Source organism: Pantherophis guttatus, chromosome 2 (genome assembly GCF_059756535.1).
Source record: "Pantherophis guttatus breed Tessera chromosome 2, ASM5975653v1, whole genome shotgun sequence".
Lineage (NCBI taxonomy): Eukaryota > Metazoa > Chordata > Lepidosauria > Squamata > Colubridae > Pantherophis > Pantherophis guttatus.
Genome location: NC_142064.1, coordinates 227,640,570 through 227,659,648, shown reverse-complemented (window position 1 = coordinate 227,659,648; position 19,079 = coordinate 227,640,570). Strand labels below are relative to the sequence as shown.

The following is a 19,079-nucleotide window of genomic DNA, read 5'->3' as shown; positions in this document are numbered from 1 at the left end:
GTTTCTCCGAACTACTCAAAATTTCCACTACCGGTTCTCCAGAACTGGTCAGAACCTGCTGAAACCCACTTCTGATCCTGTCTCCCAGCAAATTCCCAGAGAGATTTTTATCCCTGTTTCTCCTTGTCACTTATCAAAGGGAGCCTACACTGTGCTACACAGATCTGTTCCAAACAAGAAAGAGAGCGAGGTTCTGCCAGCCATGTGAACTAGTTCTGTTACCCCTGGATAGATGACATGAAGGATGGAGTTTCCTGCCACTTCACCCTTTTTCTATGCCCATGACCTGTCAGATGGAATTTTTGGAACCTGGGTTTAATGCTTTTTCAGAATAATGCTAGACCCACGGTCAGAAAACAGCCCAAATGACACATCACAGGTGCACAGAAGTTCCATAACCATATTAGTCAGGCAACAGATGGCTGTACCTACTGTTCCAAGTGCCCAAATACTCACCTAACCTTCCCCAAATTCATTTTGTTTTCCTGCTGGCAGGCATGTTAGATGGGAGGGGAAATATAGCTGGTGGAACATAGCAATTGCAGTCCTGCTCTGTAGTGAATCAGTAATTACAGCACGACTTGCTAGCCTCATTATTATGGCAAGGTGGACTTGGCAACCAGGGCAGCAACTCATATATTGGATCAGGGACTGAAAGATAGCATTTTAACATCATTATATGGCTGTGCCTCTTATATAGCCACTGTTTGGCATAATATTTGCATAATAACAGAAACATTTCCATCTAGAAAACCCATTTTTGTGAAGGCTGGATGCGAAAGAATAATGAGTAAGTACACTAGTAACCTAAAAACCTAACTCTGTTAATCCTTGGTGCTGGATTTACTGAATATTACATTGGGAGCTTTCTTGTATCGTTCATAATATCTTAAAGAGTATTGTTACTGTTCTTTGTATTAGAAAGGTATATTCTTCACAGAAAAGTATTAAGGGAAAGGTGCATCCAAAAATACAATACAACTTGCCAAAATGGAACAACTAAGACAAGAAAGACAGATCTAAGGCTCATGAACCATCAGTTTTCCCTAAATACTTTCTTTTACTGTATGGTTCGTGGTCTTGACACTTTTTTCTCGCCTCAAGATAAGTAACACAGCTTTGCAAGAAAACTAATTTCAAAGGGATAAAGTGAACAGGAAAACTTCATTATAGTAGACTAGGATTATGGCTTTGTCTAATGAAATGATCAGCAGAGCCTATTATGAAGACCATCTGAACACCGTTCTCTTGTTAAGGCCCAATGCCATCTTGCCATTTCCTCTTATTTTAGCTTCATTCTTTTTCATTCTTAGTCATTTGGGAGTGGAAAGGTAAATTAAATCATCAACACTTACCTAACTGCAGGTTGCAGTTGTAAAGTATTTACTGGAAGTGCTAAATATGCGTCATATTTATCCAAAGTGCATCACATTTAGTTTATTGTGTCACATCAACAAAACAGGCTCAAGTACAGTTAGTCCTCAGCTTACAACTATTTGCTTAGTGACTATTCAAAGTTGCAACAGTGAATAAAAGTGACTTATGACTATTTTTCACGCTTATGATTGTTGTAGCAACCCCCTGGTCACATGATCAAAATTCAGCTGCTTGGCAATTGACTCATATTTATGATAGTTGCAGTGTCCTGAGATCATTGATCACCTTTAGCGACTTTCTGATCAGCAAAGTCAATGGGGAAGCCAGGTTCACTTAACAACTGGGTTACTAGTTTAACAATTGCAGTGATTCACTTAGCACCTAGCAAGAAAGGTTGTGAAATGCAACAAAACTCACTTAATTGTCTCAACATAAATGTTGGGCTCAATCGTGGTCATCAGTCAAGATCTACCTGTATGCAACTGGAGGAATGGAATTTGAAAAATGAAGATTCTTTCTCTTATGTGTAGATAAAAATGTATGCCCCACTCTTCTGCTCAAATTCCTTTTCCTGGAACTGCCTTTTAAATAATAGCCACAGACAGCGGTGGGATTCAGCTGGTTCAGACCAGTTCGGATGAACCGGTAGCTACGACGATTAGCTGAGAGTGAACTGGTTTGCTCTGACAATCATCTGCGCCCTCCCACCTGCCCCTGCACTATACCGACCTATATTTCCTTTGTTTGAAGCCCAGCTGATAGGCGCGGCAGAGTGGATTACCGCGCCTCGGCTGTTTTACTTACTGGGGCTGCAGTAGAAGGTACATTTTAGAGCTGTTTTCAAATGCACTGCGCATGCGCGGAGTGCGTGCTCAGCGAACCGGTTGTTACACCGGTTGAATCCCACCACTGGCCACAGGACTTTGGTTACACATAGATTCTCATAAGGTGGCAATTGTACCTAAGGATTCTCTTCCTTTACTGAACAGCACTTCCCTTTTCAAACTCTTGGAGCAAACCAGGCAGGAATCCCCATCATGTATAAATATGGTTTCTCAGGCAACTCCCCCTTTCTGCCTCTCCTCCCAGACAGTAAAACAGTTGGCTAGAAAATAAATGCCATGAGCAGATATACATTATGAGGGTCAACAAATGCACACCTGGTAATTCAAGAAACTGGTTTTTAATAAACTCAGTAACCATAACTGTAAGAAAAAAGCCTAATAGGAATTATGTGGGAGTTCTTTAAAAAGGAGGTGCTAAAAGCAGAATCATAAGCAATTTCCCAAATGTAAAACTGTAGGAGAAGCTGTTAAATAAAATAAATAAAAATAAATAACTTTATTGTCATTGTACGTGTATACACAGTATACCCATACAACGAAATTCACTTAACACCCAAAGACCAGGTCCAACACACAAAGCAATCCCTAAACACACTCCCACCCACCACAATTCTCCACCCCATAACCCTGTTATGGTTGTACAAACATTTTAGTGGCAACGGAGGTGTTGGAAAGAAGAACAAATTGGTAAGGAAGAGTACAGGCCAGCAGGCATGTTAGCAGGAAAGCAGAAAGCCCAATGAATTTAGACTATGAATACCGAAAATAACAAAAACAATCTTCTTCTGAAACATTCAAAATAAAGGAGGGGGGAAGCAGACCAGCTGTGCTGCAATTTCAGCTATATAGTAGCTGAGCTAGCAATAAATTAGTTCAGCTCCCAGCTACGGCTAAGATCAAGCAAACCCAAAGCTGATTTTGAACTGATGCAAAATCTCTGGGAAGTCCTGTCAGCCTTCCCTGAAAAGAGGATATGCATTCCATTGGGCAATTTGTGAAGTGCTGGTTGAAGGAGTCGAGCACAAACTTAAGCATGACAGAAGAAACAGGCTGAAAATATCTGCTGACCTTGAATGAGTTCAATTCTGTAAAACCAGGTGGATTTTATCCTACAATATTAAAGAAAGTTGCTGATCTGGGCATGGTGTATTTTAGTAAGTTGAGGGTGGAGGTTGGTTTTTTGAGCTTGTGGGTTAGTTTCAGAATGTTTTGTTATCAGGTTAGATAACATCTTCAGAAGAATTTAGGGGATATCAGTATGGGGGTTCTTCTGCTTATAAGGGCTTTGTGTGGTCAGTAGCAGTGGTGGGTTGTTCCCGGTTCACCCCAGTTCAGACAAACCGGTAGTGGCGGTGGCAGGAGGCTCCACCCACACACCCAGATATCATCAAAAATGCTCTGCGCATGCGCAGAAGTACCGTATGCTTGACGCTTCCGATAGCGAACCGGTAGCACCAGGATTTGAAACCCACTATTGGTCAGTAGGTCTTGTGATAGTGAGATCATGACAAATCAGGTCAGGGTCAGGTGTGGATTGTGTCAAGTGACGGTTTTGTGATGGGTCAGGTGTGGGTAACAAGTGAGGGTCTTGTGATGGGGAGGTCACGTCAGGTAAGAGTCATCAGGAGGTGATGTGCTGGATGCGGCGGAGTTGTGTGGGTTAGTTGAGGGATGGTGCTATCTCTGATTGGCTGTGTGATTGATTTGAATTCTGAGGGGTTCGTAGGCTGGTGGTAGGTCGATGTGTCTGTTGATGGAATTGCTTGTGGAATGCCCGGCTTTGATAAACTCATGAGTATGGCAAATGGTAGTCGGCTGATGATTCTTGTATTGCTCCAATTGAATTGGTGCTGTTCTGTATCAGTGTGGATAGAGAGTAGGGATTTGGGACTGTGGCATTTGACTGCCAGCTGGTGTTCATTAATCTTGGTTTTCAATTGATTTGATGTTTGTTCCATGTAGAATCGGTTGCAATTGTTACAGATGATTTTGTAAATTACATTGTTTTTTCAGCCTTCTGTACCTTGTCTTTCATTCTGGGTAATTCCTGGAGGAGTGTGGCTGTGAGTTTGTGGGTTTATTGCTATTCGTAGAGGTTGGAGAATTCTGGCTGTCATTTCTGACACCTCTTTTGGGTATGGTAGGGTTTGAGTAAGTGTCAACTCCTGGCAACTGTCTGGATAACTCCCTGCAGTTTCAGAAGTGGTTTGCAATCCATGAGTACCTTGAAAGTAATGCATTGATTATCCCAAAGGTGCTTTTTCAAGAGGCAACTGGACATTCTTGTTTGTCTTTGAAGTCATTTTGCTTCAAAAAAAAATGCCTTCAACATTTACTCATTCTGGCCACATGACCACAGAGACATCTTTAGACACCGCTGGCTCTTTGGCTTAGAAACGGAAACAAGCACTGCCCCTAGAGCCGGAAACGATTAGCACACATGTGCGGGGGAACCTTTACCTTTACCTATCCCTTCAAAACAGTTGAGTCAGAGTACTAGCAACTAAATATTGCTTTGATGGCTTTTAGGCTTCAATCTCCATCCACCCCATATTACTATTACTATTTTAAAACAAGTGCACTGCCTTTTAAAATCAATTATTCCCTATAGCAAAATGCCACCAAACATTAATTCACATCATTAGAAAACAGATGTCTGTCATCTCAGTTCTCTACATGATCTGACATGGTGCAAGGAAACAACTTCAAAATAAGAAAATCCTACAGCCCTGGGTGCTTGCAACATAGCTGGTGCAAAAAGATGATACACAGTGCCTTTGTAGTATTGCTTTTATGTCAAATGCAATGATATTCATACTGTAATTACAGCAGTTTAAATGCTGTCCCATTTTTAAGAGACACTAGGCTTATGCAGGGAAAGTCTCCAAAAGGAATTTGTATCGAAGTTTATTTTAACAACCTCCAAACTGTCCACAACAAAGACCCGAATATCTTGAGTCTGGCTATGATTTACAAACAATATTGCTGTTTCTTCCATTATTTGCTTTTATTAACAAAATTCTAGCAAGTGTCACCACACTCAGTTATTCATAGCAATGGATAGAGATGTTGACCAACTGCAGAGCATGAATGTAATTTAGGGATGTGCAATGTCAGCTCCCCAATTATTTATTCTGGATGATTATGCAGACCGAAGAGAAAGTTGGGAGATTACTTACAATAAATTCACAGCCAATAATCCATCACAAACAAAAGATATACTGCATATGCCCAGATCCTTAGGGTTTTGGGGATTTAAATTTCTATTACCAAGGTGATTTTGTTTCTCTTTAATTCAGCTGTTCCAGAATAATTAAGATCACAAACACACATCTTTCTACATAGACAGAAAAAAAGCTAAATTCCAGCACACCAAAAAGGTATATTCACTCTATGACAATTTGAGGTTGACATTTTCTTGAAGGCCACAATTAATTTTAAAAAGATTTCTAGTAGACTTGCTAGCATCCACCTACATAAAATCAGAGCAAAAAGTCATAGACCATATAAATATATATTCTGAATACTGCTAGCAGTTCTGAATACTGCTAAATAAACAATCCATTCCTAAAGAAAATGCTTTGCCATATTAATACTACCCTGAAATCCTCCAGTTCGTTCTCTCTCTCTCTCTTCCTTCTTCCCTCCCTCCCTCCCTCCCTCTCTCTCTCTCTCGTAAATATAAATCTAATGATTATAGAATTATAAATTAGAGTATGTAACTGGATTCTCTTTTAAAGTTTCATATTAGCTGCAAATTAGAAACAACTAGTTTCATTGCTGTTTTGGTTAGTTCATTTGGCTACAATAATTACAGTGCTCTTGCAATTGGGAAACCTATATTATCCTAGAGCTATGGCTCTGAAATATGTCTTTAAAAGTTAAGATGGTCCAGATTAATGCCTCCAGCAAGGAAGGAGTATATAAACATCCATATCCGATATTCTAATAGTATGTATGGATCTTGACATCGCCATAAGGAGGTTTACACAGAACATAGCATTGGGATGGAAACCTCTAATAAGAGAAAATATACCAAAACACCCCACAGTTAAGTAAGAAGTGAGGAAAAAATCAGGGGATAAAACATATCAGCTAATTTGAGGGAAATTGAAAACCTGGGAAGAGAGGAAAGAAATGGAATAACTTACAGGATGACATGACTAATCTGAATATGTTTATCATTTAGTCACCACCTTTGGTTTTTCCTATTTTATTTCCAATGAAATGCTTGTGGGTACATCTCTTCCTAACTCCTGTGATCTGCCTTGTTTTAGCAAGAAGGATATTAATTATGCACCAGAAACATTTAATAATCTAAGCAAACAAAAGGATTCTTAAAGCTGCCCTCCCTGTAATAGAGTCAACTACCTTCAACTTTTCCTGAAAGGTGATGTGAGAGATTTGTCTGGCTGACCTTTGAATGCACATACTTTACTTTCTGCTGCTTTCTAGAATTCCTTTGCTATGTCAATGCACCCTATCTATCAGGCCTGAATCCTGCCCTGAATCTCAGGCAGCTCACATTGGAAAGCAGCAAATGTAGCTCCTGCATTTACATGTGCTTCAGAGTCACTGGTCAAACTGAGACCATTACTCTCAACTTAAGTTGGGCCATGTTAATGCAGAGGGATTCACAAGATGCTAATTGATTACTCTGATTTTTTCCTACTCCTCTTGGGTTTTGTTTTGTTAAAAAAAACCTTAACACACTTCTCTTTGATGGATCATATAATTGAAGTTATTTCCGATTCTCAGCTCAATGAAAGCATTACCTTCCAAAAACATTAACTTAAATCCTGTAAGTCATTCACTGTTGCTCTGCCATTGCCAGTTTTTCTTTATTAGTATCTCTACAAAGAAGGAAGCATAAATGATCGTAGTCATCTATATTTTTGCAAATTTTCCAAAACAGTTGACAACTCTTTATTCATTCTTTGCCCTACCCAGATATAGATACTTATGGTACTCTCTAATTTAGGTCAAGTGCTTAACTCCAGGATTCCTTCCATACACAAAGGCTGTTCCAGTTTAAGTTCAGAATCATTCCCTCTTCCTACATCCCTGTAAACTGAATTGTTTTACAGAAGAAACTCAGCAAAGATAGTTTGCAGCATTTTTTCCTGAGCTGAGGCTTGGCAAATTGCAGCTAAATCATGGTTGGAAGTGTCTATGCCAGTGGTGGGTTGCCACCAGTTCGGACCGATTCACAAGAACCGGCAGTAAAATTGGCAGGAGACTCCGCTCACCGTCCCAGACGTCATCAGGAAGTTTCTGTGCATGCGTGTGTGGTCCCATTGCGAACCGGTAGTAAAGGTAAGTAGAACCCATCCCTGATGTGTGCTATATTAAACTGAGGCCCCTGCCATACTTCAACTGGCACTTATTAAATTAGCATTACAAACCAAAATGTCTAAACATTTGATAATGGTCATCAGATGCAGTGCCTAGAAGGAAATTTACAAACTCTACTTAATGCTAAATAGCCCAGACCATTTTAACATCTCTGTGAGCAGTGCAGTGCTCTCACCTCATAATCAGGAGGCTGTGAGTTTGATCCTAGGTAAAGGCAGTTATTTCTCTCTCTGGGCACACTGAGATTATATCTGGCTGAATATAACTCCGCATTGGTGACAGGAAGGGCATCCAGCCAGTAAACACTCAGCTCCACTCAGTTGCCCAGACTTCACCTCACAAGGGATTATGGGGTGGTTAAAAGAGGATGATGATTCTAGCATCTATGCCGCGTATTTGACTACTTAAATTACTTTTAGAAACAAGATCACACTGGTAGCATCTTTTTTTAAATGTAAACCAGACATAAAAAGCTCTGAGAACTTATGACCTTGGAAAATGCCAGCAAGAAAAGCCATCAATTCCCTGCTCTTTTTTTTTTTTTTTTGCGCTGAGACTATTGCACAGAGAGAATGAATAGTTGCAAACAAGGGTACAGAAATGCTTCCTGGTTTCCTAGTTATTTTGATGTTCTCCATCAGTAAATGTTAACAAAATTACAAGCAAATTCCGGTGACACATAAAATGTTTCCTCTTTTCTCCAGTTCACACTGAGGAATCTTGTTATCAGTAGAGAATTTACTGATTCCTGGAATTTTTGACTCAGTCAGTAATAACAATCATAAAAGAGTTAGTAATAACAAAATTCTATTAAAAAATAAAAACAGAACAGAACAGACTCACAGCATCATGCCCACAAACTGTAACTTCTTTTCCTGAGTTCTGTGTGTCCTGCCTACAAATACCTACTTTCTAGAATATTAGATCAACACTATATTCAGAATGAATGGAACAAAATGGCTCCTCTCTTAATTATGAAGTTTTCACTTTTCAAATTCCTATGTGAAGTCAGTTTCAGACAGCACTTGTTGTTATCTGATTAATACCGTACTAAGGCATAGAGAGAATCCCATGAAGATCAATAAACACAACAACAAAAAATTTGCTTGGAGCAGGTAAGAGACAAGTTTGGGTTTTTTTCCCCCTCTGCCTTGTTCCCCTTTTTTGGTTCCCCTTTTATTTCCTTACCCATAAAATCTTTGTTACTTGACCACAGTGAGGCAAACTCTCTGGTTTTTCTTTCTTTCTCAGATACTTTTTATATTTCTAAGCTAAAGCTGCTGCCATTTCAATGTGATTTTGGTAGATGAAAAAGCTAACCTGGATGTTAATTACATTGCAGGTGCCCATCAAGTTGGATCAAGGCGGCAAAGGAAGTTTCATTGGTATGAAAGAGAGTTTGAATGTGGGTGAGGGACACCTAAAATGCTGTCTCATCATCCTGACTGTATCAACATGGGGATGGTTGTGTGAAACTATCCTGCTCAATGAAAATAATAAGATAGCTGCGCTATTAGAGTGATATTATGGTAGTGAGGCAAGCACAAGACATTTTTGATCTCTGTTTTTGAAGGATGCCTTCCTCAGGAATGCACTGTTTCCATGGCTATGTTGACCCCACTAGGTTAAATTCTAATTGGGGGGTGGGTGGGAGAAGAGATTGTGGAAGCTGGATAGGCAATTTCTCTCCCAACCAAGGGAAAATGGCAAGTCACTATATCCGGGGATTGGAGGGAGGGAAGCCAGCCTGCAGCAGATTTGCCAGGTTAAATAGGAGCAGATTACCTGTCCTTTTCTGCTTCTTCCCCAGACTCAGGGGCATCCATGGAGGTAAAATAAAAGTCAAAATGGCAGCTGCAACTGCAACTCTACCCCATATCCTTTGCTTTTCTCTCTCTTAGTCATACATAGTAGTGAGATATTAAAGAATCCGGGGCTGCGGCAGCTCACGTGGTAAGATGCTGAGCCTGCGTTCTGCTGAGGTCGGCAGCTTGGTGGCTCGATTCCCGTGAGCGAACAAACCACATAGGGACAGGAAAGGAGCCTTCCCCGATTGCCTACTGGCATTCAGGCATCCCAAGGGTAAAAGATAACACTGCCCAAAAAAATTCCTTTCACAGAGGCAGCCAGCCTTTTAAAGAATCGAATTGAATACTACTTTGGACAGGAAGGTTATAATCATTAGTACCCAAGAAAAAATGTGATGCAAATAATCTCTTACATTTCACGAGTGCTGAAAAGTTGTACGGCTGCTGGTGTAGCTGGTATAATTGGTGTAGTTGGAAAATAAGGATACAGGTTGTCTCACGGACTGCGCAACTTGCTTTTTACTTTTTATTTATTTATTTATTTGCATCTTGCCCTTATTATTTCTTACAAATAACTCAAGGTGGCGAACATCTTCCTCCTCCTATTTCCCCCACAACCAGAACCCTACAAAGTGAGCTGGGCTAAGAGAGAGTGACTGTTTCAAGATCACCCAGCTGGCTTTCATGGCAAAAGCAGGACTCACGGTCGTTTACTTTCTAGGCGGGTGCCTTAAACAATGTATATGAACATTGTCATGTGACTATAAGAATGCAATTATTATTTCCTATGCCAAGGGGAAAGGTAGCCAGAGTAGATATAAAAAGTATAGGGAGAATCACCTCAAGAAGTCTTCTTGGAAAGAAGATTTGACAAAATTGTAAATTAGTTGATGCAAGAAGTAACAACAAGAATATTTTTATAAATTAAATTCTGAATTTGTTCAGAGACCAATTTTTAAAACCAGTAACCATAACAAGAAAGAATATGCTATCAAATTATTACTACTGTTATCCCCCTCCTCCTCCTCTACTCCTGGTCACTCACCTGACAATGAGTTTATGGAATTTCATCCCTTTCACTGCAACACATTCTTGTCAAGTAAATGTTGTAAACATACATCTCAGCATGCTATTGCCTTCCCTCTCCCCATTCTTACTTTCCGCCTTAATTTTCTGTTTTACCTAAATTTGAAGCTCTGAGGCAGGAAGTGACCTCTTTTGCAGTCAAAGCAAACTTGGTTGATCTGTTTCATCAGGTCCTTCTTACTGTAGCTGTATCCGTTGAAAACACAGCTTCCAAAGAGCAGCTTCCCTCCGGCATACATCTGTTGACAAACAGACAGGAAAGAGAGGAACAAAAATGCTTTGCAACAACAACAACAAAAGAAATAAGGTTGAGTTTGAAGACTTGGACCAAATGGTTTCCTTTTCCTGTTTTGTATTGGAGCTTTAAATGTTTTCACTCAGACATAAAGGCCTCTGACAGCTATATGTGCACGCGTGCGCACACACACACACACAGTATTCCTTTACGTCATTTAATGCTACTAATGCTGAGTATTTTAAAACTACTTTAAATCTCATACAAGCTACATCAACATTCTCAAAAAACAAATTTGACTTTTATATTTTAAAATGATCTGTTCACTTCGCTAGTTAAAAGGGGGCATTGGTTTTATTTTATCAATTCAATCCTAATTGTGATTATTCAGAAATCAGCTCCATTTAGTTCAGTAACGCTTACTTTCAGGCAAGGTTATGGGATTCAGTGAAACTATACAATGTCTGTTTTATGTAAGATGTGAAGTGCGGCTAGTAAAACAAATAGAGAGCCTGACTGTAAGCTTATATTTCAATACCAGACCAAGGATCAGTTGCTGATAGAGAACAGCTTTTCCACATGTCCTCTATTCTTAGTTTGCAAGCAACTGGACCAGTGGTGGGTTGCTCCTGGTTCGGTCTGGTTCTTGCGAACCAGTAGTAATGGCAGCGGGAGACTCCGGCCACCTGCCCGGATGTTATCATGGACGATCTGCACATATGCAGAAGCTTCTGTGCATGCACAGAAGTGCGTGCATGAGCGCTCCCATTGTGAACCGGTAGTAAAGGTACGTGGAACCCACCCCTGAACTGGACCGAATGGTGACTACTTGAAACTATTCTTTGAAAAGAGTTATCCTATTGTAGAAGATTGCTCTTTCAATTAATAGACGTATGCAGGCTGTACCAGGACCCTAGTCCTAAACCAGGGGTGTTACATGCAGTTGAAATACACAAATAGCAAGAAAGAGAGAGAGAGAGGGAGAGATAATATGGGATCCCATTAGAAGTTCTTATTACCATAGAGAGTTCAGTCTGTCTTGTCACCTGGTAGGATAAGAAAAAATAAACACCCCACTATGTTTTTTGTTCTACTGTTTTGATCCATCCTTGTTATCACATGTAATAGTGCACTTCATATCTTGGACGTGTTGCTGAGATTTGGGATTCAGTAGAATCCATTGCTGATAGTCGTCCTGTCCTCTGGTCTTTAAAAAAAAATAGGGTTAGCCCCAACACTCTAAGCAGCATTGGGAACCTGAGTCTAGCTGACACAGTAATTTTCTACAATGCAGCATCTGTAACAAAATTCTGAGGTGTTGTGGGAAATTACAATGGTGGCACCAGGGAGAGCAGAATTCAAGTTGTACAGAGGGACACTTTGTCAAAAGGAAATTTCCTGCCCTGTAGAGCAATATTTTACAGTAATTTATCAGAGAAATAATCATATATCCTAAAGAATGGCAATAGGCTCCTTTAATTGAAAAGGCAGCAAAAAGGACAATATTGATGAGTTATGGGGCATTGGACAAGCCTTATAGATGATTCTGATTGGGTAAAAGAAAGAGTTACATTGCAGCACAAAAAGACCTTTCAGGATTTCTTTTCCTGTGCAGAATCAGAATAATGTATGCCTGTCACTATCACATCCATGTCTGTTTACTTTGTCACTTGAATATCTGCATAATATGTGTATAATAAGTGCAGTGCTACAAAATAGATAAAAACAATTGAAAAGAGTAGATAGTGAGGTAAATGGGGAGTTCAAAGAATGGGTGGGCATAAAATCAGAACAAAGGAGAAGGTAGAAAAGCCGATTGGCCAGGAAGGCATAAAACAGGGTGATACACCTATTTGAATCATCATAATGAGGTGGAGAGTAGGAGGTATAAAGTGGGGAAAAGGATGGAGGTGCAGAAGGAAGGAGAGAAAAGTAGGAGACATTTGGGAAAACAAGGTGGAGAGCAGAGAGAAAGGGTTATATGAGTGAGGTTATAGGGGAACGTGTGGGGGGGGGGGCGAGTATAAGGACACTCATTGGAAATGGATAACTGACAACCACTTGCTCACCTTGTTGATTTCACACAAGGAACAAAGAGTGCATTTTGCAGCCAAAGAACTTGGTTTTTCTCTGCTCACAACTCTCCCTCTTCAGAGAGCCAGCAGTTCCCTCTAGTGGGCTGCAGATATACAAATATTAAAGACAAATAGCTGCAAGGGTTGTCCCTCTCAAAAAAAAAAAAATGTTATTAAAACTATGTTTGTTCAGGCAGCATTGAAAGTGTCAAAGGTAATTTCTATAATTTCTCCAGATTTTTGAAGAAATGATTTCATCCCTATTGCTAGTAAGATTTTACAATTTATTAATAATCAATAGCTCCCTGGAAAGTTTTCATCTGCTGGGATAAAGAAGTAAGATGATTAAGATCAAGTGAAGGAAGTTACATTTTCCTTTTCACAACTGATTCTGTCAGAGTTAAACTTCAACATTCTGAAGCACCATTTCTAAAATTCCGCAACATTAAGATGTGTGGACTTCAGCTCCTATAATTCTCCTAGCCAGCATGCTGGCTGACCTGTATTTGACATTCTTCAATGCTTCAATCTTGGGTAAATGGTTAGTCAAAACCAGCCTTCCCCAGTCTGATGCCTTCAGCATCTGTCAGATTATAACTGCTGTTAGCCATAGAAGTCAAGGAATAGCTATTTCCGGAAATGTATTGAGAACTTCAAGATAAAACAAATTGAAGTCTAACATCCTGAATGAATGAAATTGTGGTTCAAGAACAAATGGTATCGTTCTTGAAAAATCACGGAGAAGGGATGAAATTCTAGAGGATGGGAGGAAGGCGGTTACTCTATTTTTTAAGATAATCCAAGCCAGTGTGAATTGAGAAAATTGTAAAGCAGATAAAAAAAGCAATCATTATACAAATGTCTTGAAAACAATGTGAAGATTATTAAATGTTAGATTAGATTTATCAAGTATAAATCTTGCACTAAATTAATGTTGTGTCAATTTCTAACTGAGGAACTTTCTTAGTAGATTGTGGGAATAATAGCATTTTTCAAAATAGTGACATTCTGATTAATACACTACTTAAATGTGAATTTGGTGGCATGGCAATTCAATGGATAGAAGAGAATATCTGTAACTCAGAGTTGAACTGTGAAATTCTTTATCTTTTCTGAACTTGGTTTTCGCTTGCAGATGTTTCATTACCTAACTGAGTAATGCCATTAATGTGAAACACCAATATTATTTGGAATGCAACAGGGCTTCATCAGTCTTCGATTCTTTTATTAAATTAGGGCTGGGTACAATAGTTAAACTAATATCTTTGAACAATAAAATATACTGAAGATATTTCATCTGTGGACCTTATCCTGTCTGTCTCTTTCTTATTGGTTTCTTTTTTAAAAATTTTCCTTGACTTCAGATTTAATTGTAAAACTGTGAACTTACAGGAGTTATGCTAAATAAATAAATAAATAAATAAATAAATAAATAAATAAATAAATAAATAAATAAATAAATAAATAAATAAATAAATGCAGGTTTTTTTTCTTGCTATAGTGATAATCTATATTATACCAGCAGTCCCCAACTTTTGCTGTCTGACTGGGGAAGGAAGAGGGGAACTGGGCCATGTGAGTGGTGGGTCAGTGTGCACAGATAGTCCTTGTGCAAGTGGCAGGCTGGTGATATAAACAGGCCAGGATACCACAGTCTGCATGGTACATGGAAAAACAGACTGGCTCAGATAGGTAAAGTAATGAGACAAGGGTGTACCCCTTATTTATTCAACCCTTATGCTCAGTTTAAGAGAAGCTTGATTGGAAGATGAGTGTAGTTTTAACACTCGAGGATGAAAAATCAATAACCTGTGCTATGCTATAACACTACTGTGAAATGAAAATGTGCTGCTAACTCTGTAATGAAAGTTAAAGAGCATAGTGAAAAAATGGGACTGAATTTAAATATATAGAAACCCAACTAATCTAAACAGATACAGCAACCAGCCTTAGAGTTGCTAATGAGAATATTAAACTGTTGAATAGCTTTTACCATTTACAGTTGACTAAAAACAGTAAAGGAACCAGCAGTCAAGATATACGACACTTGATAAGATAGCAGTGAAGGCTTTGGAAAACGTATTCAAACACCAGGATGTGGCCATATCTATGAAAATCAGAATCATGCAGATCATGGTATTCCCCATGACACTATATAGAAGTGAAAGCTGGCCTTGAAGAAGCAGGATAGAAAATTATTAATGCTTTTGAACTTTGGTGTTGGATAATACTGGACAGGTAAGGAAACAAATATATAATAGAAGAAATCACTCCAGAATTCTTACTCAAGGGATGTATGACCAGGATCAAGGTATCATATTTTGGAGACAGTAAGTGAAGATCTATAATAGCTTTTTGGAGAAGTCTATAAATCTGAGAAAGATGGAAGGACAAAAAAGAAGAGGACAACCAGCAACAAGGTAAATGAAGTCAATTACAATGGCAATGCCTACACTGTTAGAAGACCTGAAAGGACCAACTTGGAGAAAGATCATTCTAGAGAAAATATATCTATGTGATCCCTAACAGTTAACACTGACATGATGACACATAATCAAAGTTACTGTAGTCAACCTTTATGTGTTTGGATTTCACTCTTGAAAGCGTTTGAGGTGACATTTAGAGGAAGAAAAGGAAAACTGAAATGCCTGATTACCCCATAGGGAAATTATATTTTTATCTTGTTGATATTTTTGTGCCAATAACATTGCTGGGCTCGCTTTATGATTATCAGAGGTGTAGGGTGGAATGATACAAGGAAGAAACTTAACTGTGTTTGGGGAATTGGCATATTTACCAAACTCTTTATTACTGAAAATATATCTCCACATTGTTTACATTCTTGGAAATTCTACTTTTATGTAAGGAGATTGTAACTTTGTAACTCATATGTTAAAAGAATTTAACTATGATTTGGATTTAGCATTGTTTGGTATTAAGGATTTTTATGACATTAGCAGAAGGAAAATTCTAGAATTTATAATATGCATGTGTCCCTATGTGTTTAAATAATAAATAACTAAGTTTTAATTCATGGAAAAGCACTTTAAACTTTCAGTCCAAAGCAATTTTAACTAGGAGCATCTCCTCAACACATTACTAGGAGTAATGTAAGCATGGAGGCTGTTAGTTAATTTTGCCCACTGTAGAAAGCTGAATTGTTCTTCTAAGTTTGAATGATTGCTATTGCTTGCTAGTGGCTATTCCAGCAGCCTGAACAGAAGACCCTGGGTTTCCATGGTTGAACAAGCAATCATTGGTTAACATCAAGGGACAGATGTCTTGACTTTTGCAAAATCAGCACTGATGAACCTTGTGTTTGCAGCTAACTTTGCTCAGTTCAGGATCATTTGAAAATCCCTTTGTGCAGCAGTTTTGCTCTCAAACCAGACACTGCATCATTATTTTGATCACCTTGTAGGATGCTTGTGTAGTTTTCAGCAGAATGATTTATTATTCTCTGAACGTTAAAGTCCTGCTAGAGCCAGGAAGGCAACCTTTCATAAACTGGCTAGCTTGCTGGTATGCCTATTGATATATAGTGAACAGACAGAAATTAATTAATCTGCCATCATTAATTTGTTGCTTGTACTATGGTTGGCAATTGACTCTGTGTACCTAATCTATGGATCAAGACATTATCAGTAACTGCTTTTGCTATTTTTAAATTCAGGATGGACAAATTTAAGTTTGTCATACACTCTTGAAGTTTTTGAAGTGATTTTTTCCCCCCAGTTAATGCTAATTATAACCATAAGCAATGGCTATATGTAATACTTTGAATAGGATTGGGCAGAGTTCAGATTTGTTAGTTCTGTTTTGTTTTACATTAGGTTAACTTGCCAAGAGAACATAAAAAAGAAATAAATTAAGATTCCCAAAGCTTTGCATCCTTTCACAGACAAAACTACTCCAGGTACTCCCATGGTATTTTAATTTCAGCAGCACGTCCACTATTGTTGAACAACTGGGTGTTAGATGTCCTTGCTAATCTATGTCATATCCTAGCCTGGATTTTTCTCCACACACCTAAATGGCCATCTAAACATTTCATACATGCTATTTTCATATCAAGACCACACTCACAAGACAAGAATAGTCCTTCACTCTCACATTCTTTAGAAAGATAGATATTTTCACAAAAAAACGTGAAAGATAATATAGAACCTTGTGTTGCTAGCCTGACATCCAGTTAATATCCAGGTTATTAATTGTCCCTGTCATATACACTATTATGGCTGAAATTCCAAATGTTAACTATATTTACTTAAAAATCAAGACACTGTTGTGACCTAGGCTTACTGAGTCATTATAAGACACAATTAGTCCCAAATAAATCTATTTTATTGTAACAGCTGAGAATTACGTTCATTCCCAGCTGAGTCCCAATTATTTGAAAAACAAGTCCTTCGGAAGAAGTCCTTCAGGATAATTACCAACATTTATCTTTTTTGACACCCTGTCAAAGGCCTTACTTGGCAAAGCTCCATGAAGTTCAGAACAGACAAGAGACAAGAGACACCGACTGGAAACAGAGTTAGCAACATTGCTTTCCTGCAAAAAGGCCCAAGTGCCTTTGTTTCTTTTTTAAGCCTTATGGGAGGGGCCAATCATCTCCTGGCCTTACTCCTTTTGCTTTAGCTGCTCTTGCCTTCTGGCAGCTCTGCACATGCGTACACTACAAACAGGCTCCTCCTGTTCCTCTTCCTCTCTGCTGTCTGACTCTGGGGGCTCCGGAGTCCGCACATCACTCCCAGATGGCCCTGGCCCCATCTTTGCCTTTGACATAGAGCCCTTGTCTGGGCCTTCCCCAGACTCCAGGACTGGCCCATGTTCCTCCACAGCCTCCTCGCTGCCCGACTCCTCTGCCAGCTCCGCAGGCTGCTGGCAGACCACAACAGTCACTTATTTCAAAGAAGATATGCAAAGAAGGGGTCCTTGGTGCTCTCTGAGCTTGCTTGTTTTGCAGATGTTTCATTATCCTAACTAGGTAACATCATCAGTGCTAGTAAGGAGTGCTGTTTGCTGAGGGTTTATATTCTGGTGACTTCTTGCTTGTCTGTGTGGGTGGGGCTGGTCTTGTAGAGAAATAAGGTGAACTCTTAAGCTGTTGCAGCTGAAAATTCAAGGTAATTAAAAGCTAACTAAATTAAATTGGGAAATGGGACTACGGGCATCTATGAAAAAGTTGAAAAATAATACTGTCAGTAGATATATAAAAGTAACCCGCCATGAAATTCTATAGAAGCAGATTTTTAAGGACTGGCAAAATGAACTGTAATGTGTATTGGACAGCAACAGTACTGAATGGATCCACTAGCATTTATTTTTCTTTTCTAGTAAAAAGTTCTTGCTAGAAAAAAAAAATGTGTTAAAAAAAAAGCATAGAAAGCATAAATTTCTGAAAGCTGCTTTCAGAAAACATATCTCGGGAGTGAAAAAAAATTGTAAGATTTTTAAAAATAAAACTAAAAAATGTGTTAAATTATGCATTAAAAAGTTAAGCTGCTAAAACTTATATTGAAAATCCTAAGTGTTACCCACTAAACTTCCATTTAGTAAACTGGATAAATGTGGATTAAAAAAGGAGTTGATAAATAATGACCTTCATAGGTCTAGATGTTATTTTTAAGTTAATCCTTACAATACTTAAATCTGAAAGTGAAATCCATCTGCACATTTCATAATTTGATAATTATGTTTCTTTCCAAATAAGTTTCTTTCCAAATAGATGTGAAGTTTTTTGTTTTTGTTTTTTGCTAAAATAAACAGAAACAGATTAACAGAGTTGGAAGGGGCCTTGTAGGTCATCTAGTCCAACACACACACCCCACCACCCAAGCAGGAGACTCTATGCCATTTCTGACAGAAGGCAGTCCAATCTCTTCTTGAAAGCCTCCAGTGATGAAGCTCCCACAATTTGTGAAGGCAAACTGTTCCATTGGTTGATTGTTCTAGCTGACGGAAAATTTCTCCTTATTTCTAGGTTGAATCTCTCATGGATGAATTTCCATCCATTATTCCTTGTCTGGCCTTTGGGTGCCTTGGAAAATAGCTTGACCCTATGTAACAGTTCTTTCAAGGAACACAAACCCTTTCCTCATTTTCACAAATATCAGCTGTATTTTCGTCATAGCATTTCAAGACCAGGTGGAACCCAATAGCTTCTGATATGCTGAAAGGAAAATGCTGCTTCTACAGCAGCAGAATCCTTAGAAATGCTGAATATGTCCACCCAAGGCATTACCCTTCAGACTGAGGGATTCACAAGCAATAATTAAAAAAAAGCAGTACTGAA

General features: G+C 38.8%; 1 protein-coding gene across 4 annotated transcripts in view; it reads right to left on the bottom strand.

Moving 5' to 3' along the window:
* The window catches only part of FAM194C (family with sequence similarity 149 member C), a 70,013-nt gene that overhangs the window by 11,363 nt on the left and 39,571 nt on the right, over positions 1 to 19,079 (bottom strand). For all 4 annotated transcript variants that reach the window (XM_034431572.3, XM_034431573.3, XM_034431574.3 and 1 more), the window contains one exon: positions 10,568 to 10,710. In XM_034431572.3, coding sequence (XP_034287463.2) covers positions 10,568 to 10,710 — 143 coding nt within the window. The remainder of the gene's footprint in view (positions 1 to 10,567; positions 10,711 to 19,079) is intronic.